Source organism: Heptranchias perlo, chromosome 11 (genome assembly GCF_035084215.1).
Source record: "Heptranchias perlo isolate sHepPer1 chromosome 11, sHepPer1.hap1, whole genome shotgun sequence".
Classification (NCBI taxonomy): Eukaryota; Metazoa; Chordata; class Chondrichthyes; order Hexanchiformes; family Hexanchidae; genus Heptranchias; species Heptranchias perlo.
Window position 1 is genome coordinate 53172314 of NC_090335.1, and position 24561 is coordinate 53196874.

Here is a 24561-nt window from a genome sequence, read left to right on the forward strand (position 1 = left end):
GAGCCATGAGATTGTATGAGGATTGGGTTGAGTGGTAGTGGCGGGATGAGTACTGGCGAGGTGAGTAAGTGCAGGTAAGATGAGGATGAGGTTTGAGTGGGTGTGAGGGATGATGTGACAGAATAGTGTTGGCAGTGCAGAAGGAGATGTGGGGTGGGGGCGGTGATGTGGCAGACGGAGTGTAGGGGAATGAGTAAGTGTACTCACTTTGGCTGACCTAGGTCATTGCAGCGCCTCCTGCACTGTATGCAGGTGGGCGATATGTTGGTGGTGCAGGTGACCTCCTCTGTCACCTCGAGCCAGGCCTTCCTGGTGGCAGAGGCAGGCCGCTTCCTCCCACCCGCCGGGGGGGAAGATCTCTGTCCTCCCCCTCCTCCTCACCCCATCTAATGATACCTGGAGTGAGGCATCATTAAACTGGGAGCAGCCTTCCCCCTGGGCTGCTCCATGGTGTAATTTTTCCTATTTCTTGCAGCATCAGTCAGTGGAGGACTGCCCCTTTAAATAGAGCTCCTCCAGCTGACGGACCTTACTGCGCATGCGCAGTCCGCCCGAACCATAGCTCAGCAGCGTTGAACCCGGAAGACCAGGTAAGTGGATCCAATTAGGCTGCGATCGCGAGCGTGGCAGACTGATTTCACTGGGCGCGTTACCCACGCGCCCAATAGCCCCCCCGCCGCGAACCCGCAGCCCTGGCAATATCGAGCCCAATATTCCAGTTGTGGCTGAACCAGTGTTTTATAAAGGCTCATCATAACCTCCTTGCTTTTTTTTTATTCATTCATGGGATGTGGGCGTCGCTGGCAAGGCCAGCATTTATTGCCCATCCCTAATTGCCCTTGAGAAGGTGCTGGTGAGCCGCCTTCTTGACTGAGTGGCTTGCTAGGCCATTTCAGAGGGCGATTAATAATCAACCATATTGCAGTGGTTCTGGAGTCACAGACCGGGTAAGGACGGCAGGTTTCCTTCACCTAAAGAGCATTAGTGAACCAGATGGGTTTTTACGACAATCCGGTAGTTTTTTTTTTCATTCCAGATTTGATTTAATTAATTGAATTTAAATTCCCCAGCTGCCGTGGTTGGATTTGAACTCATGACTCTGGATTATTAGTCCAGGCCTCCGGATTACTAGTCCAGTAATATAACTGCTATGCTACGTACCCGGTCATATGCTTTATGCTTCTATTCATAAAGCCCAGGATCCCGCATGCTTTTTTGACCGCTTTCTCAACCTGCCCTGCCATCTTTAATAACCTGTGCACATATGCCCCCAGGTCTCTCTGTTCCTGCGTCCCCTTTAGTTTATATTGCCTCTTCTCATTCTTCCTACCAAAATGTATCACTTCGCACTTCTCTGTGTTAAATTTCATCTGCCACGTGTCCGCCCGTTCCACCAGCCTGTCTATGAGCTCTTGAAGTCTATCACTATCCTCCTCACTGTTGACTATACTTCCAAGTTTTGTGTCATCTGCAAATTTTGAAATTGTTCCCTGTACACCCAAGTCATTAATATATATCAAGAAAAACAGTAGTCCTAGTACCTAGTGCCAGTGGTCCTAGATGGAAGCATAAAATTACAGAGAGATATTAATAGATTAAGTGATTGGGCAAAACTGTGGCAAATGGATTTCAATGTAGGCAAGTGTGAGGTCATCCACAATAGATCAACGTACTCTCTAAATGGTGAAAAGCTTGAAACAGTGGAGGTCCAAAGGGACTTAGGGGGTCCATGTACATAGATAATTAAAATGTCATGGACAGGTATAGAAAATAATCAAAAAGGCTAATGGCCTTTATATCTAGAGGATTGGGATACAAGGGGGTAGAAGTTATGCTACAGTTACACAAAGCCCTGGTTAGACCACACCTGGAGTACTGTGTTCAGTTCTGGGCACTGCACCTTAGGAAGGATATATTGGCCTTGGAGGGAGTGCAGCGTAGAATGATACCTGGACTCCAAGGTTTACATTACGAGGAGAGATTACACAAACTAGGGTTGTATTCCCTGGAATTTAGAAGAGTAATTGGTGATTTGATTGAAGTTTTCAAGATATTTAGGGAACTGATAGGGTAGATAGAGAGGAACTATTTCCACTGGTTGGGGAGTCTAGGACTAGAGGACCTATCCTAAAAATTAGAGCCAGGACTTTCAGGAGTGAAGTTAGGAAACACTTCTACATGCAAAGGTTGGTAGAAGTTTGGAACTCTCCTCTGCCATCGGCAATTGATGCTAGCTCAATTGTTAATTTTAAATTTGAGATTAATAGATTTTTGTTAATCAGAAGTATTAAGGGATATGGGGCTAAGGCGGGTATATGGAATTAGGTCACAGATTAGCCATGTTCTCAATGAATGGCGGAACAGGTTTGAGGGGCTAAATGGCCTACTCCTGTTCCTGTGTTCCTAAGGTCACAGACCAACTGCCTATTAATGATCATCAAGTCTGTGGAATCGGGATTAGAATCCTGTATAGCCACATGTGTGTCACCAATGCCCTGCTGTTGCCCTAAAGGATCCAGTAACATAGAAGCTAAAGGCTGTGGTTGCCCGTACAACCACTGACAAAGTCATCACTCTAATGGAACGAATCTTGTAGATCTGGCTTGAGGGTCAGTATACTTCTGTGACTGCTTCATTTATAAGGCATGAGCAGTGACGGCAGAGCTCCTCAATTATGTTTTAGGTAATACGTCTTGGGCTGTAGACACCAGTGGCTGAGTAAGGTGCTGCAAGACACCTTATACTTGAAAAAGATAATTATATAATTGAAAAGGAAAAAATTGCAGTGCTATGGGGAAAGGGCAGGTAAGTGGGACTAATTGGATAGCTCTTTCAAAGAGCCGGCAGGGGCATGATGAGCTAATTGGCCTCCTTCTGTGCTGTATGATTCTAAGACCATCTCAAGTACTAGTTACCAGGACCATTGCTTTTCTTAATATATATTAATGACTTGGACTTGGGTGTACAGGACACAATTTCAAAATTTGCAATGACACAACACTTATTGAACAGTGTATTGAACAGTGAGGAGGATAGTGATAGACTTCAAGAGGATATAGACAGGCTGGTGGCATGGGCAGACACGTGGCAGATGAAATTTAATGCAGAAAAATGCAAGGCGATACATTTCAGTAGGAAGAATGAGGAGGGGCAATATAAACTAAAGGGCACAATTCTAAAAGGGGAACAGGAACAGAGAGATCTGGGGGTATATGTACACAAATCATTGAAGGTGGCAGGGCAGGTTGAGAAAGTGGTTAAGAAAAGCATATGGGATCCTGGGCTTTATAAATAGAGGCATAGAGTACGAAAGCAAGGAAGTGATATGAACCTTTATAGAACACTGGTTCGGCCACAGCTGGATTATTGTGTCCAGTTCTGGGCACCGCACTTCAGGAAAGATGTGAAGGCCTTAGGGAGAGTGCAGAAGAGATTTACTAGAATGATTCCAGGGATGAGGGACTTTAGTTACGTGGATAGACTGGAGAAGCTGGAGTTGTTCTCCTTGGAACAGAGAAGGCTGAGAGGAGATTTGATAGAAGTATTCAAAATCATGAAGGGTCTAGACAGAGTAGATGGAGAGAAACTGTTCCCATTGACAGAAGGGTCAAGAATCTGAGGACATAGACTTAAGGTGATTGGCAAAAGAACCAGAGGTGACATGAGGAAAAACTTTTTAATAGTGAGTGGCTATGATCTGGAATGCACTGACCGAGGGGGTGGTGGAGGCAGATTCAATCATGGCCTTCAAAAGGGAACTGGATAAGTACTTGAAAGGAAAAAAAAATTGCAGGGCTACCCGGATAGGGTGTGGGAGTGGGACTAGCTGGATTGCTCTTGCATAGGGCTGGCACAGACTCGATGGGCCGAATGGCCTCCTTCCACGCTGTAACTTTTCTTTGATCTATGATTCTAAGTGTAAACATATTTCTTTTTATGCATCCTCAGATCCTCCTCTAAAACCAGCAAATAGAACGGTGTCCCCTGCAGATGCCCATTTTCAGAACTGCAGTTGTGGCAACTGAAACTGTAGTTACCAAAAAGCTACAACCTAGATATTACTACCAAGATTTTATTATACGGAATTTCAAATAAAGATAATCCAGTATAGTATACTCGCATGGCTGATTGTTTCCCTTTCAAACTGGACTTTTATTTTTCACGTAATGGAAATTATCTCGGTCTATTGACAATTTAGATTAATGAGAGTCACATTTATGTCAAATTGAGAACAGTTAATGACCCGAGGCAGTGTTTAAAATGTTAATCGAGTTCACTATTAGCTGTGTACAATGTGAAAAATCACAGTCCCTCACAGTATGGTGTTTCGAATTAATTATCTATCTATAATAAACTATGGCAGCACGTCCCAACAAATGATGATCGTTCAGATTTTGTTCATACAGGCGATCCATCGATTGCCTTTATTGATTTATATGCATGCTGATGAGGGAAAACGTGGAATTTGTGCAGATGAAAATTAAGGTCGCGGCTTGAATTGTGTCCACTCGCCGTCCAGCCTTGAAGTCACAGAGACAGGCAACCGAAAAAAGAGCTTCATGATCAGAATCTGATAATCAGCATTATTCCACAACTAGAACCATCCACATTACATCGTTAGTCTCAAACAGCAACGTATCAATCAACTAAAGCCTGGGGTGTGGTTATTTTAGACCATATCCGGTTCTTCCGAGATATCCTGCGTCGAAGTGGCTCTGCTAGTCATCTCGTCATCCCGACCTGATTCGAGGTGTATTGCTGGTCCCAGTCTGCGTATTGCCTTTCCTGTGGAGTTGTGTACGTCTCTATTTCAGGTTAGTTTCATAAACTCAATATAGAAAAATTAACTGCAAAGAAAACGCATTTCGCGCTACAAATGTTAGGGTCCTAGTATGTATAATGGGGGGGGGGGGGGGGGGGGGAAATGCTTTTTAAAAAATATCTTAACAGCACAAGGGAAGCCAATGACTTATGTAGCTAATGTGAGTTAATTCTAACGTATGTTACAGAGATACCAAAACGTCCATATTCTTCTGAATGATCAAAAAGGTGTACAGAATTATTTTAAAAAGGTCAGGCCAAATGATGGTATCTTCATTTTCTAGCCCTATAAGAGTTTTCTCCTTTTTCTAGATTTAGGCTTTAGATTGTCTGCTGGTGATGTACCAGCCGTACTGACAATTCTGGAATGTTCACCCCTCTAACTTATTTCTGTAGAATTTATACAAGTTAAGCAAGGACTACAGAATTAATTATTCTGTTTTCAATATTGAAATGCTGTTGCAGAAAGTATGTTTGCAACTTTTGATCTTAATGTTCAAATAAAAAAAACACTAATGATTTGATTTTTTTTTGGTGGGGTGCATTTTGAAAATGACAGGATATTAACACTTTTTCCCTCAATATAAAAATAATCTTTCTTTCCTTCCTGTTCTTTCTCCTTTCTCTTTCCCCCCCCCCCCCCCGGATGTTAATACTTCTTTGTCAGTGGGTGGATGCCGACCTTTATAATGGCGGGACAACAGATGGCAGTATGTGAGGCTGGGGGGCGTCTTAATTTGGTGATCTTGAGAACAGTGAGTGGGACAGGCTTAAATGTCTTGGTACTGGTTAATCATTACCTTTTTATTTTAATGGCACTAACTTATTGAAAAGACGGAGTAACTATCACTAGGTGATACTATGAATAAAAGATAATTAGTCTAATGTAGAAAAGTGTAAATAACCTAAAGCATTAAACACTTGACTGTAACTTTTGATTTGTAACTAACTGCACAATTATGAACAGACAAACATTGTGATTTGGTTACAATTAAAATAAATCTGAACATTACCATGAATTTTCCACTATCAGACTACTTTTATTTGGGGGAGAGGGAGAATTATTTTTGCCATTTTTGTTTTAAGCAGTTGGCTTTATATTGAATTTATCTCTCTAAATTGATATTTGACAGTCTGTATTCAGCACTCCATTTCCCTTTGTGCACAGAGGAAGAGGAGGAAAAGAAAATGACATTTTAAAAATGAACAAATACAGTATTTTCTATACTATTGCTCAACTGAACCTTTAATATCAAATCTGTGACCTATGTTATCTTGAATAAGTTAAACCTTTAATAGTAAATAAACTAAAGGGAGGAGGGAGAGCACCAAGTACAACATAAGTGTGGAAAATTTAAAGGCTCAAAGGAGTGGCAGAAGGAATATGAAACAAAATTTGAAAGCATCTTTTAGTTCCAAAACTGAGTGTGGGGGCAAAAATGGAATGCCTGTGCTAGACCACATCTGCATCCTTTGATTTAGAAAACAAGGGTAGTGGACATCTGAAACTCCCTCCTCCCCATCCCCCTGTGGATGCTGGGTCAATTGAAATTTTCAGGATTTAGATCAATAGATTTTAGTTAGGCAAGAGGTAGGGAGTTGAAGTGCAGATCAGCCATGATCCAATTAAATGGCTGAACAGGCTTGAGGGGCTGAATGGCTGACTTCTGTTGGATTAAGCCAGCCAGTATTAGCATCTCTTATTTTAGCACTGAAATACAGCTTTGTGTAAAGATTATTTCTTGCCCTACTTGGGGTAGAGTGAAGAAAATAGCCCTTTTTTCAAATGGCAGGGGGAAGAAAAGGGAAATTACATTTTAAATTTTGTTTACAACACTTGAATGCCTGAAGTGATACTTGCACCAAGACCATTGTCTTCAATTTTAATCTAAATTTTCATAAGGTTTTTAACAAGTAAAATAATGCTGCACACATTTCAGTATAACAGTTTCAATGCCAGAGCCACAGTATTGATATTGGAAGTTCTGGATAGTGAATTCAGTAAATATTGAATATTTGGCAGCATGTACTTTATGTCCAACTCTGCCAACAAAATATTGATCTGACCAGTCAAATCTCTGTCCGCAAAGGAGGTCTGACTAATTGGTAGGATTCTAAATTCTATCCCATTTCTCTCGGGTAAATCAATGACTCAGCTGTTAAATGGCTTTCTATCTCGATATATGAAAGCTAGTGTCGACAAGGGCAGAACAGACTCTTCAGAAGCCAGCAACATATGAATGATATGTTGTGATGAAGTGCCTCAGAAGATGACCATAGTAACTAATTTGCTCTTGTGGCTGTATTTGTTTCTGGAACAACATTTGCAGCAGTTTAAAGCTAAACTGATAACTGCATTTTAAGAATTGCCTCTGTTTCATGGCAGTTGAAAAGAATTGATCTTGTGTGCAGTTGTTAAAGGTTGAAACTATTCATGAATGTGGGAACAGGAGTAGGCCAATGTTACTTTCAGTCCCTCAAGCCTGTCCTGCTATTCACAGCTAATCTGTAGCACAACTCCATTTACCTGCCTTTGTTCCAACTCCTTGGTACCCTTGCCTAATAGAAATCTTGTGATTTTTGTCTTAAATTTCAATTGATCCAGCATCCAGCCTTTCAGGGAAGAATTTAAAATTTCCACTACCTGACATTTGGAAAAAGTGCATCCTGATTTTACTCTGATGACCTTGATCTAATTTTAAGATAATGCCCCCACTTTGGACAGCTTGCTACCACTAATTTGTTGGAATCGCATAACAGAAGTGATTTGCTACTATTGGATTTGTCTGTATTTAGAGTGGGATACAGTCTATATTAAATGTGCTGTACCCTGTCACTTTTCTATTCAACTCCTGTATAACCCTTTTGCCTCTAAGTGGTGCTGTGATAGGAATTTTCCACTTCATGTGACATGGCCTTCAAAAATACTTTGTTTTTATATTTCTCAGTCCTGGATTTCCATTTTTGAAATTTTCACTTTTGTGACCATGCATCTGCAGCTTTTCTTGCTACCTCTGGTGTACCTCCCTGCCAGTTGGTGTGCAATCCATTCTCAGGCTGTTTGGTACTGTTGCATACCCAGCACCTCACTGTTTTCCACTGATTGCTACCTACTGCTCCATTCTGAGTCATACTTCTCCCTGACTCAACCACCCACTAGCTCCTCAACATGTTTGTTCTGGCCCTCTTCAGCAGCCTGCACCTCCCCAGGTTTGTTTCCTGGTCCATGGCTGGTGCCTCATTGTTTATCACAAATCCATTCCAATTTTGTGGTCATGAACCAGCAGGAAGATGAGGTCGTAAATATTTCCCTCACTGCATCTTTGAATACTTATACTATTCAACTGACTGGCAGCACTGTGGGCAATTTACTAGTTAATTTAAAAGTTGTAAAATAATCTAGTCTAAATGGAATCATCAATACCAGGACTAGTGTAAAATACAACTCTTGTGAAGCTGTTCAATTCAATGTGGGAGACATGAAATTATACTGGGCAATATTGGTATATGACTGTTCAATGTCTGGCTGAAATTATTTTATGGAGACATTAATCTGTTTTCAGTTGGCTAATGGTTCTGTTAAAATGGTGTAAATGCAATTGCTACATTTATATAACTTCAAGGATGTCTTTGAGAAGGAAATATGTGCAAAATGTAGAAGCCTGATTGCTGTATTTCCTGCAGCTTGACAATTGCTGAAATGGGTACAAATATTACCACTAAATTTAGATTTTCTTTTTGCATTAACTAAAAATGAACACTCTAGATCTGAATTGATGTTAGACTGGCCTTCGGATTACTGTTTTTTTTTGTCAACCATCCTGAAATTTGACTGCAGTGACCTGACTCAGACCAAGAACTATAATATGGGGGAATTAAATCTTCATCTCACTATTGTGGCACTGCACTTTGTTCTGCACCATGTTACTACATCACCTGAGTGGTGCAGGTGCATTATAGTAATGCAATGAAAATAAATGGTGTAGAGATTTTAGATATTAAATGAACGCTTGCATTTCTAGATTACAAAAATGGCCAATAGAGGACCAAGCTACGGCCTGAGCAGAGAGGTTGAGCAAAAAATTGAGCAGAAATATGATCCAGAATTGGAAGAACGATTGGTGGATTGGATCATTGTGCAATGTGGTGGGGATGTATATCGTCCGGTTCATGGAAAACTACACTTTCAGAAATGGTTATCGACTGGTGCAGTAAGTATATTTTAACTTGTCGTTCCTGATTCCTCACTTATATTCTGAGGAAGTGGTCCGGAATAACAAAGTTCAGAACATTTTTAATAGGATGTGCTTTGGTTTAAAACGTGGGCCTCATCTGTGATCTTGATCACTTAAAATTTGCCTCTGACTTCTGGAGAATATGCCCAATAGCATTTGCCATACATTGAAATTTGTCATCCCATAATAGTGATCTCTTAATGTTGACATGATATATAATGTGCTATTGATGAGCCCAGAAAGCTTGAGTTGTATGCATTACCTTCACTTTGTACTATGATTCCTACAAATAAATTTTGTGAAGTATCTTGTAAGAATTTTTTAAACTGACTAACAACCTGGTGAGAGGGTAATTGTATTCATTCTGATTGCCATCTGTTGGTTCCTGTGAGGGAAAATACAGGATCACATTGAGCTCACTTTACCTCCCCTTCTCTCTTCCCACCTCACAATTGTCTGCTGACATTTGCTGGTTTGGCTTGGATGTGCAGGATGATTCTATAGCATTGATGGAACAGTACCTTAAGGGTAGGGTGTGCAGAGAAGTGCACCCTAAATCTTTAAGGTGCCAGAAAATGCTGGAAAAGATTTTTTAAAAAAAGCACACCACATTGCAGATCTCTGGCTTGTTGAGCTTATCCAATTGAATAGCTCAGCCATAGTCAATTTGGCTCAGTGGTGGCACTCTGATTCAGAGCAGAAGGCCATATAATCTAGACTGGCACTTCAAAAGTTGTTCAGTGTCTGATTTGTGGGATGTTGCTATGGGAAAACTAACTGCATTTGCCTACAAAGTGACCACATTTCAAATTGGCTGTGTAGTGCTTAAGGGCTGTTTTGAAGATTTTAAACTTGCTATATAAAAATGCAGCCTTTAAGACCAGAAATAGTCAATCTCCAGTCTGTTCTGATCCCAGCCAGGAGGCAGCAGGTGTATTTTGGCCTCTATTCCCTGGAGGAAATTGTTTCCACTGCTGCAGAAATGGCTGGATTCTGGTTAATTGGGTTTGGATATGATGCCCTTGTCATCAGTCTCATGATATGCGCTGTCAAGGCTCATGTGAAGATGTTCCCTTTTTTTTGAAGGAATGAAACAAACTGAAAATGCTGCCAACACTTGGCAGGTTGGTCAGCGTCCATAGAACAGATTGTGCAGACACTTCATCAGAACTGGAGTTGGAAGGAATGCTACCTGAAGGAGGCACTCCAAATCCCAGACTAAAACTCTATCATACTTATCATGGTGATGGGCTGGTTATGATGGTGATAAGATGGATCCAGAGCAAGAAAGAACTCTGGCACGTAAGATTGAATTGACTTGGAGCTGTGTTGGGTAGTCATGCCAGTAGCTTTGGTGGCTCCTCAAGAGGATGGCTTTAAAAAAAGTACACATTCAGTTACCACTGAGTGCTTGAAATAGTCCAGGCTTTTACCAACACATTCGTGGGTCCCAAGATCTACAGACTATATAGCTATTTAGAGCTTCTGTTGGATTCTATTTTGGGGATATCTAAGCTGAAGCTGATCTAATGTCCACACACTGTGGCAGGGGATACAGGATAACTGAGCAGGAACACCTGGCCAAGTTTTATTACACTCTAACCTGAAGCTAAATGCAGTATTGTATTGACTCTTAAATATAGCAAAAGCAAAGAAAGTTTTCAGAAAAAACTTGCCGCCTGCGTTAATGTCTTAGTTGCTGAATTGTGTGACGTACTTGTGCAGGCAAGTGCAGCAGCCACTCTCTACCTATTATGTTCCTTGTGGGATAATCAGATGAATGGCCAGCTGATTGAGGCTAGTCAGGAAATCTTGGTGTTCCCTGATCTTTAGTGTCATGTAATCTTTAATAGATAATTGGACAGTTTTTTAAAGAGGGATATTGTTTGATAAATCTTAGTTTTTTTGAGTGTGTAACTAGCAGGGTAGATAAGGGAGAACCAGTGGATATAATGACTGCTTTTTGAAAATCCTCTATGGGGATCAAGTGGGAAAGTGGAGTTGAAGTAGATCAGCCATGATCTTATTGAATGGTGGAGCAGGCTCAAGGGGCTGAATGGCCTAGACCTGCTACTATTTATGTTCTTACAGTGGGCAATTTGTCTAATATTTCATCTGGAATGGGGCCTCCAGCAATGCAGCACTTCCTTACTACTGTCCAGTGTGTCAGACTAGAATAAACTGCAGAAGTTTACAGTGCAGATGGAATACATTTGGCCCCATCATACCTGCTGTCTCTTGCCAGAGCAATCCAAACTAATCCTGTTGCACTACATAGCTCTATCTTCCTTTGTTTCAATTATACAATTTTCCCTTGCGATGTAATGGTCTCTGCTGCAAGCACTAGGAGATAAAGAATTCCATGCTCCAATAACAATCTGCATCATAAGTTTCTCATGCTCCTCCTTTTCCCTTGGTGTGGAGCTCAGAACCACAATCTTCTGCTTTGAGTACTAGCAACTGTCAAGCTGTGATAATTGGGTTGTAGTAATCTGTAAAGCTCACCAGATTGGAGAGTTTTGTAATATTGCTTAGCCACTGAATTGAGTAAAACAGAGCCTTGTATTGAATTAATTGCCTCCTGTAAACACAACAAAAGATGCCACCTAATGAGTTTTGCTGCCTGATTGTAAAGGCATTCTTTCTGTTGTAAGGAGTTGTATATTTCTACTATTTGCCTTGAGTTAGTAGGAAAATATTAGACCTGCATGCTTTGTGTACTGTGCAAGTAATATCTTTCCCACAACTTTGGAGCAAATGGTATTTGATTCACATTTGCTGCACCTTGTGCAGTTGCATTTTCTCTTGTGCATGTCTCAAATTTGCTGTTTTTTGAAAGGTGCTAAACTTGGGGCTCAAGCTCCTGAAGCAATCAGTGGAAGTTCATTTTTTTTCCCCCAAATGGTCTTATGGGACCATTGCTAATGAGTAAAAGCATTTTCTTTGGCTCTAAGTTGTGCTCACTTAAAATTCTGTTTTGAAGTTTGGATATAATGTTGCAAATTTTTTTTCCCACCCCACCTTAGTTATTGTGCAAAGTTATAAACAGCCTTCATCCAAAAGACCAGGAGCCAATTAAAAAAATCCAGGAATCCACCATGGCCTTCAAACAGATGGAACACATCTCTCAGTTTCTGAAAGCTGCTGAAGCTTATGGTGTTGCAGCAATGGATATCTTCCAGACTGTAGACTTGTGGGAAGGTAGTAGGCACTGATGCTTCACTTTGATTTTAAATGACATTTTAATTTTTGACTTAAAGGCAGTGGATTTATTTTCCTTTTTTGGGGTAAAGAGCAGAATTGGCTTAGGTAGCTGTATTTGAACGTTGATGCTTTTCCTTCTAGGGGGCAAAGACTAGACACATGGGATGATTGCCTCCTCTCCCATGTAGCTTAACAATTCTATGTAAAATTATCAAGCAATTTTTAGTCCAATACCAAAACTTGCCCATAAATGTAATGAGAAAAGGAAAGTGCAGTGCTGCCTGATTAGTCTTCCATTCAGCAATGTTTAAAAAAATTTAGGACATTATTCAATCTGCATTGTGGCTTCCTATTTTGTTGGATAATTTCAGTATTACAGATCTCAAAAGCTCATTGTGGAAGAAGCTGACTTTTGTGCACATTCTTCCAAATGAAGATGAATTATATTAGAAAAAAAAATCAAGTATCTAATTGTTGTCTAGTGCTTGGGTATGTTGCTGTGGAGTTGGTCTGCACTTGCAACTACCCACAAACCTTTTTGTTATGTTAGTAAGTGCCAAGGAGAAGTTAGATGCTACTCCTGTAGTGCAAACTAAGGCAACTCATCTTGCAATTGGTACCCAGGCATTTGCCAATGTCATTGTGGCTGTATTGCCTACTCTGCTAGCTGGGTAATGAATGCTGAAGGAGAGAATTTTTTTTTAAAAATGGGTTTGTAAAGTGCCAGTCCTTTAGGAATGAGGTGACTATTGAAATGCTAATGTTATCAATAGATCCTCCTTAAGTTGTTTGACATTTCATAGTGTGCCATGTGCGACTTTTTTTAAATTCAAAGTTGTAATTTGCTTTGTGAACTTACAACTGACCAGAAGTATTAAATTTTCATCCCCTAGACCACCCTGAACTTGAATTAAACTTAGCATACATGGAGATGTAAAAGATTTTGGAAGCTACTATAAACTTGCTTGAAATGGGCAGAACACACAATACCAGCATTACTTAGTACAGTAAACATTGGTAAACTTGAAATTTAATTAGAATTGCACAAATTGCCATTTGTCTGGTCAGTTTAAATATTTTGACAAAACATTAAAATGTTAGTCTATATAGCACTGTTATGCTGATTACACCACTTTAGGTGTGAGTTTCAATTCTTCAGATGTTCAGTGCATAAAAATAAAAACTTTCCTTTCTTCTATAGGAAAGGATTTGGCTGCAGTTCAAAGAACTCTAATGGCTTTAGGTAGTGTAGCAGTCACCAAAGATGATGGCTATTATCGTGGGGACCCCAACTGGTTCCATAGGTAAAGGTTGTTTTTATGTTGGTAACAGTGTTGTAAAATCAAAGGTACCTGACTGAATTGCTAACTTTAATAATACCTTGCAAAATCAGTTTTAATTTTTCTTGCAATATTAGTGAGCATATATTTCACACTAAGTGGATACTATTTCAATCAGACCTGAATGTTCATGAGTAAATGTAATTGTTTTAAGGTGGACAGATGTTTATGCCATCATTTTCAAATAATATAACATACAGCAGGAAAATTTTAATCAACATAACCTGATAATCACAGGCTCAGGGAAAGGTGCTTTATTTGACTTTTTTTCCCCATTGCATATTCTCCACTTGTGAAGTAATAACTGCTTTTTTCTAACAGGAAAGCTCAGGGAACCAAGCGAGCATTTTCTGAAGAACAACTACGAAAGGGACAAAGTGTTATAGGCCTACAGATGGGAAGCAATAAGGGAGCCTCCCAGTCTGGTATGACTGGTTATGGCATGCATCGACAGATCATGTAAGACACCAATCTGTGGTGAGAAACGCCAAACCAAATGGACTGTAGACTCAAATGAATCTTAACTGTTATAAATGTCATTATCCAAGTAGGATGCTTGCTTCTACTTTGATTTTGTGGATTTTTAAAAAAAAACTTGTGGCATGTCATAACAATATTAACCATCTAAACTTTAAATGTACAAAACATTAGTTTGTAAGGTAAACAAATCACTTGATTTTGCTAATCACTTTTTTTCATAAACCTAACAGTAACAAAAGTTAAAATTTCAGGGATCTTTAAGAATTTGCCTATTGACTCCAGGGGGAAAATGAAACTGACTTATTTTTGGAACCCTCAAATTTAATATGGTTTGCACCATCTCTACATAATATGCAGAATAATTTTCAGGAATTTACAATACTTCCAAATTGCTCATTGGTGCATTAATGGAATTATACTTTAATGTATCATAGTAAATCACTCAAACTAGATTTTTTTTTTTGAACAACTAGATATAAGTATTGAGTCTTCAGTGTGGACTATCTTTGATCTTCACAAACTTGCAGTCAGTCACTCAGTGGTCTTTCAGAAATCTTGAATTCATCTGTTGACCATGAGGGGAAAAATGGAACTAGCCACGTCTAGAATTTGCTGACTTGTACGCCCATGTGTTTTTGCAGGTTGCTCTCGGTTCAGATTTGGATTTGATTCCTTGTCATGTGAAACTCTGGGGATGTGAAGACCAGCATGCACATTTAGTCCCTCTTAACCACACTCAAATGTTCCTCTGGCATTGACTCAAATTTTGATCTTTTTGTATAAAAGGGTAGACACTATTTCTCCCTCTTTTCCCCCCCCCCCTAATTAGTCCCAGCTCCTAATCCCAAAGGTATATGCACAAGCTTATCATTTGTATCATTCTGTTACATTGTACACTTTATCATTTTATATGATCACATGATCCTTGAATTGTAATTTTCTCATGTTTAAAATCAGATATTTATCCAAGATGGCTTTAATGTCTAAATTCCAAGCTGTTATATAAATCAAAAGGACACACGCTTATTCTCTGGGAAACCAGCTCACAAAACTTGTTTTGTAAGTTTTAAATTTGAGTGACTAAAGGGATGAGACCCACAGCTTTCCCTTCTTAGAAAGGGGGTCATGCCTCATGATATTGTGAACAATGAACCATTTGTAGGGGAAAGGAATCACTTTATCTTGCCAGTGGAATATTTAGAGCAGGTTTTGTTGCAATTTGTAGTAGAATGACTAAATTTGACATTCATTATGTTTCATAAGTTGCTTCAGTTGGGCCTGGTGCTAGCTTAGACCTAGTTAAATGATTTGATACTGGTATAAATTGGAATTGCAAGCCCATCAATTTTCAACCATAATTTAAAATCCTATTGGTTTCTATGTGATAATGCCTTGTCTAACCAGAATAAATCAAATTGCCTAATCTAAACCCTCCCAGAACTTTAACTTTCTGTGTAAGCTTGGTTTTTGGTGGGAGGTTTTAAACATACACCATCTGACATGTACAGGTGATTTGACATGCCTAGGTGTTGCTTCACATGTTAAATTGTCATAAGCAAAGTTGTTACTATCTTGTATGCCTTACACAGCACTCCACCACCCCATAGTCTTCCATGAAAGTCTTTACCATGTCTTCTAGGGGTTTCCATGAATTACTAAATTCTCTAACTTCTAATTTTCCACAATTTAAAATCCTCCATGCTGTTCAGGAAAGTTTCAGTGTGACTATGGTGTTCAGTATTAAAGATTTCAATGAAAAAGCTATTTTGTGTCATGACTAGTGTTTTTAGCTTTGCTTGCTGCTTTTCCTTCCTCCCTCTTCTTCCCCCCCCCCCCAACCACCCCCCCAAAAGAAGAGATTATTTGTTGCATTAATCAAAACAAGATTTGTGCATCTTAACTGTTGCTAATAGGCAGAAACTATTTGCATAGTTGGCCATAAACTGGAATAAATAAGTCTGACTCCACTGGTGGTGATGAAGGCAAGATAACCCTGTGCAGGAGATAATTTCTAAATGCAGTCTGATACTTCTGTTTTTAGAAATCCAGGAGATCAAGGGATTGTCATATATCCAATAATTGGCTCAATTTTCTAGTTGACAGGGCCTTCGCCCGTGTCTATTCCATTTCCCCCTGTCTCTCCCAGAACAATGATGGGGTCCCCCTTGTCCTCATCTTCCACCTCACCAGCCTCCACATTCAATGTAGTATTATACAGTGTGCTGCCACCACAACACATTTTTCCCCTTCCACTTTCAGCATCGCAAAGGGACTGTTTACCTCAGTGATACCCCTGCCCACTCTTCCTCCTTCTCCCCACCCCCCCCAAAAAACAATTGCTCTCCTTCCCACATGAGCACAGGAGATGCAACACTGCCCTATCACCCCTTCCCATCCAAACACTCCTTCCAGATGAAACAGCAACTTACTTGTACTTCAATTTAGTGTACTGTGGTCACTACTTATGATGCAATCTACTCTACATTGGGGAGACCAAACGCCGATCGGGTGATCACTTTGCTGAACACCTCTACTTAGTCCGAAAGTGTGACCCTAACCTTCCGGTTGTTTGCCATTTTAATTCTCCATCTCACTCCCACACTGATCTGTCCTCTGCCTCCTACACTGTTCCAATTAAGCTCGAGGAACAGCACCTCATCTTTCGATTAGGCACTTTACAACCTTCTGGACTCAACACTGATTTCAATAACTTCAGATCATAACCACTGCTCCCATTTTTTTTTTCAGATGGCAGGTGCTGGTAATGGTTCTGCTGTTGCCATTTACAGCTCCTCCAGACCCACCTTGTTTGTCCCATTACCACCCTCCTTGCCTTGCACCATCGTCCCTTGTCATTTTATCACTCTTGCCCTCCAACCTAAGATCTCTCTCCTCTCCTCCCCTTTGCCTGGCCCTGTACTTATTTTAAAAACTGTTAAATCTTCAACTGCTTCCAGTTCTGATGAAAGGTCATTGACCTGAAACATTTGCTGTTTCTTTCTCCACAGCAAGTTGGGCAGCATCTGAGTATTTTCTGTTTTATTACCTAATTCAGTTTGATATTTTAGTTCTGCTTTTTGAACTCAGATCACAAGAAGGATTCTCATCCAGTAAGCTAAATAGTAATTTTCTGTTCAACTCCTAAGCAATGCTACAGAACTAGATGTGGTGCATATAAACACTTGGAATTTCTGTAGGAGTTCTTATCTCCAGCTGTAACTTCAGTGGAAATGCCAGAGAAATGGCAATTTATTCTGTTTCTGCTGATCTTCTCCCCAGAGGTCAGTGTCCTAGAGAAATTATGCCCCCAAAAGTTTTTTATTTGGAGTGGGACCTCACTTTCAAGTGAGGTGATTGGTGTAGACCATAAGAAAAATAACTAAAACCTAAAAAACATTGCCATCACCAAAGTTAATTTTTCTGTTAGATATACAAAGCAACTGTTCACCATACCAAGCTGCCTGAAATGTGTAGATGTATTTTTAGTAATGTAAAACTTTATTCTCTGCCTCATCTGAACTTGTTTTAAATATCCATAGTGCTTTTATACCTTTATGAAATTTTAAGGTACATCAAAATCATAGAATGGTTACAGCACAGAAGGAGGCCATTTGGCCTGTTGAGTCCATGCCAGCTCTCCAAGAGCAATCCAACTGGTCCCTTTCCCTGTAGCCCTGCAACTTTTTTTCTTTCAGTACTTATCCAATTCCCTTTGGAAAGCCACAATTGAATCTGCCTCCAGCACCCCTTCAGAACATTTCAGATCATAACCACTTTTTTAAAAAAAACCTTTTCCTCATGTCACCTTTGGTTCCTTTGTCAATCACCTTTTTAAATCTATGTCCTTTGGTTCTTGACCCTTCTGCCAATGGGAACAGTTTTTCTCTACTGTCCAGACCCCTCATGATTTTGAATACCTATCAAATCTCCCCTCAACCTTCTCTCTAAGGCGAACAACCCCAGCTTCTTCAGTCTATCTATGTAACTGAAGTCTCTCATCCTTGGAACCATTCTAGTAAATCTTTTTGGCACCCTCTCCAAGGCCTTCACATCCTTCCTAAAGTGTGATGCCTAGGATTGGACCACGATATTCCAGTTGTGGCCAAACCAGTAATTTTATAAAGGTTCTTCATAACCTCCTTGCTTTTGTATTCTGCCTCTATAAAGCCCAGGATCCCATATGCTTTAACTGTTTTCTCAACCTGCCCTGCCACTTTCAATGACCTGTGCACATATTTACCCCCCACCCTGAGGTCTCTGTTCCTGCACCCCCCCCCTTTAGAATTATACCCTTCAGCTTATATTGCCTCATTGTTCTTCCTACCAAAATGATCACTTCTGTGATAGATTTTGTCTGCCCATTCCACCAGTCTGTATGTCCTCTTGAAGTCTATTACCATCCTCCTTACTGTTCACTATGCTTCCAAGTTTTGTCCTGCAAATTTTGAAATTGTGCCCTGTACACCCAAGTTGTTATCAAAAAAGCAGTGGTCCTAGTACTGACCCCCTGGGGAACACTACTATATACTTTCCTCGAGTCTGAAAAACAACCATTCACTACTTCTGTTTCCTGTCCCTTAGCCAATTTTGTATCCATGCTGCCATTGCCCCTTTTATTCCATGGGCTTCAACTTTGCTGACAAGCCTATTTTATGTGGCACTTTATCAAATGCCTTTTGGAAGTCCAAATACAGCACAGCAACTGCATTGCGTCATTAAAAACTCTATCAAGTTAGTTGAACACTATTTGTCTTTAACGAATCTGTGCTCGCTTTCCTTAACTAATCCATACTTGTCCAAGTGACTTAATTCTGTCCTGGATTTTTGTTTCTAAAAGCTTCCCCACCACTGAAGTTAAATTGACTGGCCTTTAGTTGCTGGGTGTAACCTGGCACCCTTTTTTGAACAAGGGTGTAACATTTGCAATGTTCCTGTCTGGCATCACAAGGATGATTGGAAGATTATGGCCAGTACCTCTGCAATTCAACGTTTCCCTCAGCAACCTAGGATGCATCCTATCTGAACCAGGTGACTTATCTACTTTAAGTACAGCTAGCCTTGTACCTCATTGACCATTTCTTTTTAGGCCATCTCAACTACCTTGTCTTTTACTTCTAATGCTGAGTTGCATTAAAAAAAATATATTTTTGGAGGATTTAATAATTAGACCCCCTTCCTCCAACATAAGCAGTGTTGATGGGATTCTAAAATTAAATAAGGAAACTCATGCTTATTTGAAATATGGTACTAGTAGATATCATGTTTTTGTTATGTATTCATGTTCACTGTTTCTCTCTTTCTCCTCCCCTCCCCCCCCCCCCCCCCCCCCCTCCACACATTGAGCTAGGATAGATGAGCATTACAACAAACCATTTCTACTTGCCAATAATATAATCAAAGGGGGTTGGTCGCTTACTATAGTGGCCACATCTGTTCCCAGTGGGAAACATTATGCTCTCAGCAGATGCACACTCCATTTGCAGTGTCAGTCCTTTTCTCTAAAAAGGCTGTATTAAAAGTCCAAAGTCAGGCAATCAAATGCAGCAAAGAAGTTAATGGATTATTTTTTTAATTCCTGAAGTTTTTGGGGAAGACTTGTATTTTGCAGATTTTAGAAAATAATTTATTGAACACATCAATGTAGTAAGTTTTTATGTAATTGCATTTTTTTTTAAAAAAAAACATTGTCCGTTGCTGCTTTGAACATTTTCTGGTGATCCAAAAGAAACACTGGCCTGTTACTGGTATCCTATCCATCAAGCTTTCAATTTTCTGAAAGCTGTTGACTTCTCTGGATTTATAAACCATCTTTGATAGGATCATGGGATTGTTCCACAATATTAACATATACTCTTTATATTCATTCTTATAAACAGCATGCCATGTTCAGGCCTTAAATTGCATTTAATTTGAAGTAGAAGTTTGGAAAATGTTCTAATCCAATTAACTAAAATATATTGGATGCAATTTTTCATAATGGTTTACACCATATGTTTTTAATTTTTGCAGTAGTGTTTTGCAGAATGCATAGTTGGAATATCATTTGAGTTTAACTTTCGAATATTGGTTTTTGTATATTGCACAACTCCATCCTGCCAATTCAGATGCATTTTGAATTAAATGCACATTCAATTGAAATTTTAGTGGTGAAATTTATGCTGTAAAATACAAAGTACTAATCACTATGATTAATTCTTGAACTTGTTCAAACTTAACCATGCCATGAAAATCTCCACATTTTAAGGTAAAGTGGTCCATTCACAGTAAAATACGATCATTTCACTACTGATGGTTAGAATATAGCAATGGTGTAGACAGCTCAGATGAAATTAACTGTCCAAGAGGAGGTTGTCTAATCAAGTATTTGCTCTGAGCTGACTGCATAAAATTGCCCTTGAACTAAAGGCCGGAAGCAAGTGTAGCTGAAAATCTGATGATTCATGAGCCTCCGTAGACCACCAACCTGTGCTCATATTAGTTTCACTGGTGCACCAGGGATCAGCTGCACATAATTTTATGGCCCCTGTCCTCGGTGGGGGGGGCCCCCCATCAGTGTATTGATGCCGATTTATCATTCATTATGGGATAATGGATTGCCCATCCTGAAACTACCTTTTCAAAAAAGTAAGCCATTTGTTTATTAGTGAAGCTCCAAACACAAGGCATGATGTAAAATGAAGCTTTGGAAAGACATAAATAGGAGTAGGCCTTATGGCCCCTCATGCCTGCTCTTCAATTTTATTAAGGGGTCTGTATAAATCATAAGTTGATATCCAGTTAATTAGAGGCACATCCTGATGGATATTATGTCATGATGGGTAATATTACTATTATTGGGATGATCTCATTTGGAAATATGTACAAAGTCAAGATGATACAAGCCTGTATGTTGCTTTGCATCTGATCTGAGTATAATCAAACCTTTAGAAAAAGTATAATTAATAATAGGGTGTTTAATGCATATTAAAGGATTTCCATATTTTAAAAAATCTTTGATCAATTTTTAACATTCAGGATTTTTCAGCTTATTTTTATCAGCAACACCACTCTACTAATGTGTATATACTAACTAGTAATCACACATACTCTAGATATTTACTGCAGGGGTCTGGAATTGACAAGTACTTTACAAATATGCCTGCTCGAGTATAACCTATTTGATCAAGTAGATTAAATTATGTAGGTTCAGATGCCAGAGATAAATGAACTTGTTGGTTTTATTAATATTGAAGTACAAGCAAGTCTATATATTCACAAGTAGGACATCCACCAGGGCCTGTGAATTTCTGCTATCCAGGTGAGTTCTTAGCACTGGATATCAAATAACTACTGAAATTGATCCACATTTATACATATAAATGAACAATGTTAGATGGCTTGCTCTGAACCTATCCTGAGATTATTTTCTTGTGTTCCTTGTGTCATATGCTTCTATACCACCAATAGGTGGCAATGTTGTGCCACATACAATTCATTCGCACTGGAATGTAAAGGACTTTACCTCATTAGTAGAAAAGATAAACTTGCACCATTGTAAAACAGTCTCACCTTTTCAGGATATTAGTAATTTAAACCAGACATGTTATCTTTGAACTTGGTCATAATTCTTCACAGATCCTTTTTAAATGAATTCTATTTTCTTAACCTGCTTAACTTTCAGAATCCTATCAACCCACCCTAAACCATGTGTTAGCTTGTGTATATCAGAATAACTTCATAATACATAATTAGTAACTTTTGTATTAAGCTATTTTTCCTCATTTCACACCATGTTCTAAGCCTTTTGCCTAATCATGCCCAATGTACACCTGTACTCCTTTACTGTAGTTCTCGATGCTAACTATTCCATGATACCCTTTACCTATGCCAAACTGTTAACCTATTACTGAACACTATCCTACATAATCCTGGTGCTATCCTGATTTTTTAGATCTACTGTCCTACAAATTCTATGAAATCATTTTCTTTTGTTGCAAGTTTATTCTAATCTGAATGATGGAACATTTTGGGTATTTTTGTACATATCTGCCATTCTGTTAACATACCCCCCAGGAGCTATGTGATGGGACATGTGCTAAGGTATGCAAAGGAAACTTAAGACTCAAAGACTAGAGGCAAGCTTCTAGTAAAACATGCCATTTTAAGACATTTCCAGTATTGAGTACAAAAACATTTAAATCTTCATTTAAAAAAACCTATTGTAACATTTTCATACTGCTTAAATGTTTTAAAATAAATCAACACTAATTGAGGCACAGTTTATATACAAGCCATTTACTAACATGAATTGTCTAATTTTATGATTGCTAAATTTAAGTCAGTCAACCATTGGGGGAAAAATTACTTCTAAGACTGGATGTTTAAACTATTATACTTACCACTTCACCCAAATTCAAAACTGACAGAGCGAAGTGAGGTAGAACCATTTACATGTAAGATACTTATCAATTAACAGAATAATTACAAAAGATTTACTTGAAAATACTAGACGAAAATGGGGCAGGTCTTTTGTCTCATATGCTTTCCTTAATCTTTGCGTTTATGTTGTGTTCAAAATAGTGGGGAAATGTATCTTTCATCTAGCAGTGATAGTTACATTATTTGTACATTGCAGGGGAACTTGCTCTCCAGTGAGCAGGCACTAGCTTAGTTTGGCAAAAGGTTGAGAGGTCTGGCATGCTCTCTGCTCATGATTTCCCAGACTGCTGCCCAGAGCACCTAACTGCAGGGGCACAGACACAGTATGTGTAGCAGTCATTCCCTGCAGAGGGATGGAATTGGTAAGGTGTGGTTTGCTCAATGACTGTCTTGAGCTGGCTTTCCTGCATCCTACAGCAGGTGGTAGTTGTGAGGGTCTATTTCTATACCTCTCCATTCTTCTTTTGTTAGCTGCTGCCCTCGGTTCTGTTTGGATGGACCTGTTCAGGTTATTGGTGTTGCTTTGACTTGATTGAGATGAACATGCTGATGGGATTTGGACCCTTTCTGAACTGCTACAATGATATCTTTTGGGCTCAGGTAAAAGAGCCCCTTCCCTATGGAACGTGACATCGATCCTTAACCCAAGAAGCTGAAAGGCTGGACGTTCAGTTATAAGAATGAGGTGTGCTACTGATGACCGAGGAATCTTGAATTGGCTTCTTTCAGGAAATGAGAGAATATGATTTCTGTATGTTGGATAGATTATTAAAAGTACAGTTGATCTGGGAGTTGGGGGAGCTTCAACATCTTATATGAAGGGAAAGAAAATCCCTTTGATGTCTAACACGAGTATCCTGGAGGGAGCCAAGAGCACATGCTGTACTGTGTTGACACAGTAGGGCGAGGTTTTTATAAGATCAAAGAATCATCGCTAAAGCTGCAGATTTATCAGCAACAAACTATTTAGTTTGCCTTCTATTATCCTGGCAGTGGAATGATAAGGGAGTTCTTGGCTAATAAAAGCAAACAATCTCTATCAATTAGTTTGCAACAGATCCAGACATGATATGAGGCAAAGCCTTGTGAGCTATGGGAACCATAGGTCCAAAGTCACCTGTTCCTTCCAAGCATGCTACACTTGCCAATTCATGGCTCAAATTACTCCTTATACTATATACTAAAATGTTTTCTTAAATCTATCTAATTTTGAATCAATACTATGCTTCCAACATTTCTCTAGGGAGCTTGTTCCAATGATTGACTCGCTCACTGAAATATTGTTTCCGCAGATTAGTTTTGAATATCACCCTTCAAGGGTAGGCTGCGTACCCTGATTGTACTGTTCTGGACAAGGTAAAGTAGCTTGTCATAATCTAGTCCCTTTTTAGAATCCTAAAAGCAGCAATGATATCATTTCTCAACTTTTTCCAGTGAGAATAGGCCCAATTTACATAATGTGCTCAAGTCTCTGGAGTGGGACTTGAACCCACAGCTTTCTGGCTCAGAGGTGAGTGTACTACCCTAGCTGACATGCAAGCATCCAGCAGAAGAACTCCTGCCTATGCTGGGTGAGAGCCATGCAGTGGCTCACGGGAGCTTTGTACTAAGGACTGCTGCAGTAGTTCCTGGCAATTGTAGTCCTGGAAATGCTGAGATCAAATTTTACCTGGTTGTTTGCTGGGGGAGTGGGCATCCACTATCAAGAGGAGGGTGTACTTAGAATGCAGACTGTTCAGCGACTCAACAGGGTCTATTGTGCTACTTGTGGAAAGTTGTTGAAGCCAATTTTATGGATGAGTTTTGTCTAAAACTTTAATTTTATGGGTTTATGGTGTAACAGGTCAGGAATTATAGTGGTGATTGATCATATAATTTTTATTTGCTGGAATGTGATTAGGTAGAATTTCTTTTGTTGATTGAGGAAAAATTTAATTTGGTGAGGCTTTTTCTATAACGAGTTGAATAAGAGTTGGAAATAACCAATTTAGGGAGGACAAAAGCAGATTTTCAGTAATGAGAAACAATAAAATTAACAGACTTGATAGTCATGACAGATACAA

At 39.4% G+C, this 24561-nt stretch overlaps 1 protein-coding gene across 1 annotated transcript; it reads left to right on the forward strand.

Moving 5' to 3' along the window:
- The first annotated feature begins 4609 nt into the window (after positions 1–4609).
- LOC137326969 (transgelin-3-like) lies at positions 4610–15844 on the forward strand. The gene is made up of 5 exons (XM_067992343.1): positions 4610–4814; positions 8844–9032; positions 12083–12257; positions 13462–13564; positions 13922–15844. The coding sequence occupies exons 2-5, from the start codon at positions 8853–8855 to the stop codon at positions 14061–14063; spliced, it is 600 nt and encodes a 199-aa protein (XP_067848444.1). The 5' UTR covers positions 4610–4814; positions 8844–8852; the 3' UTR covers positions 14064–15844.
- The last annotated feature ends 8717 nt before the right edge of the window (positions 15845–24561 follow it).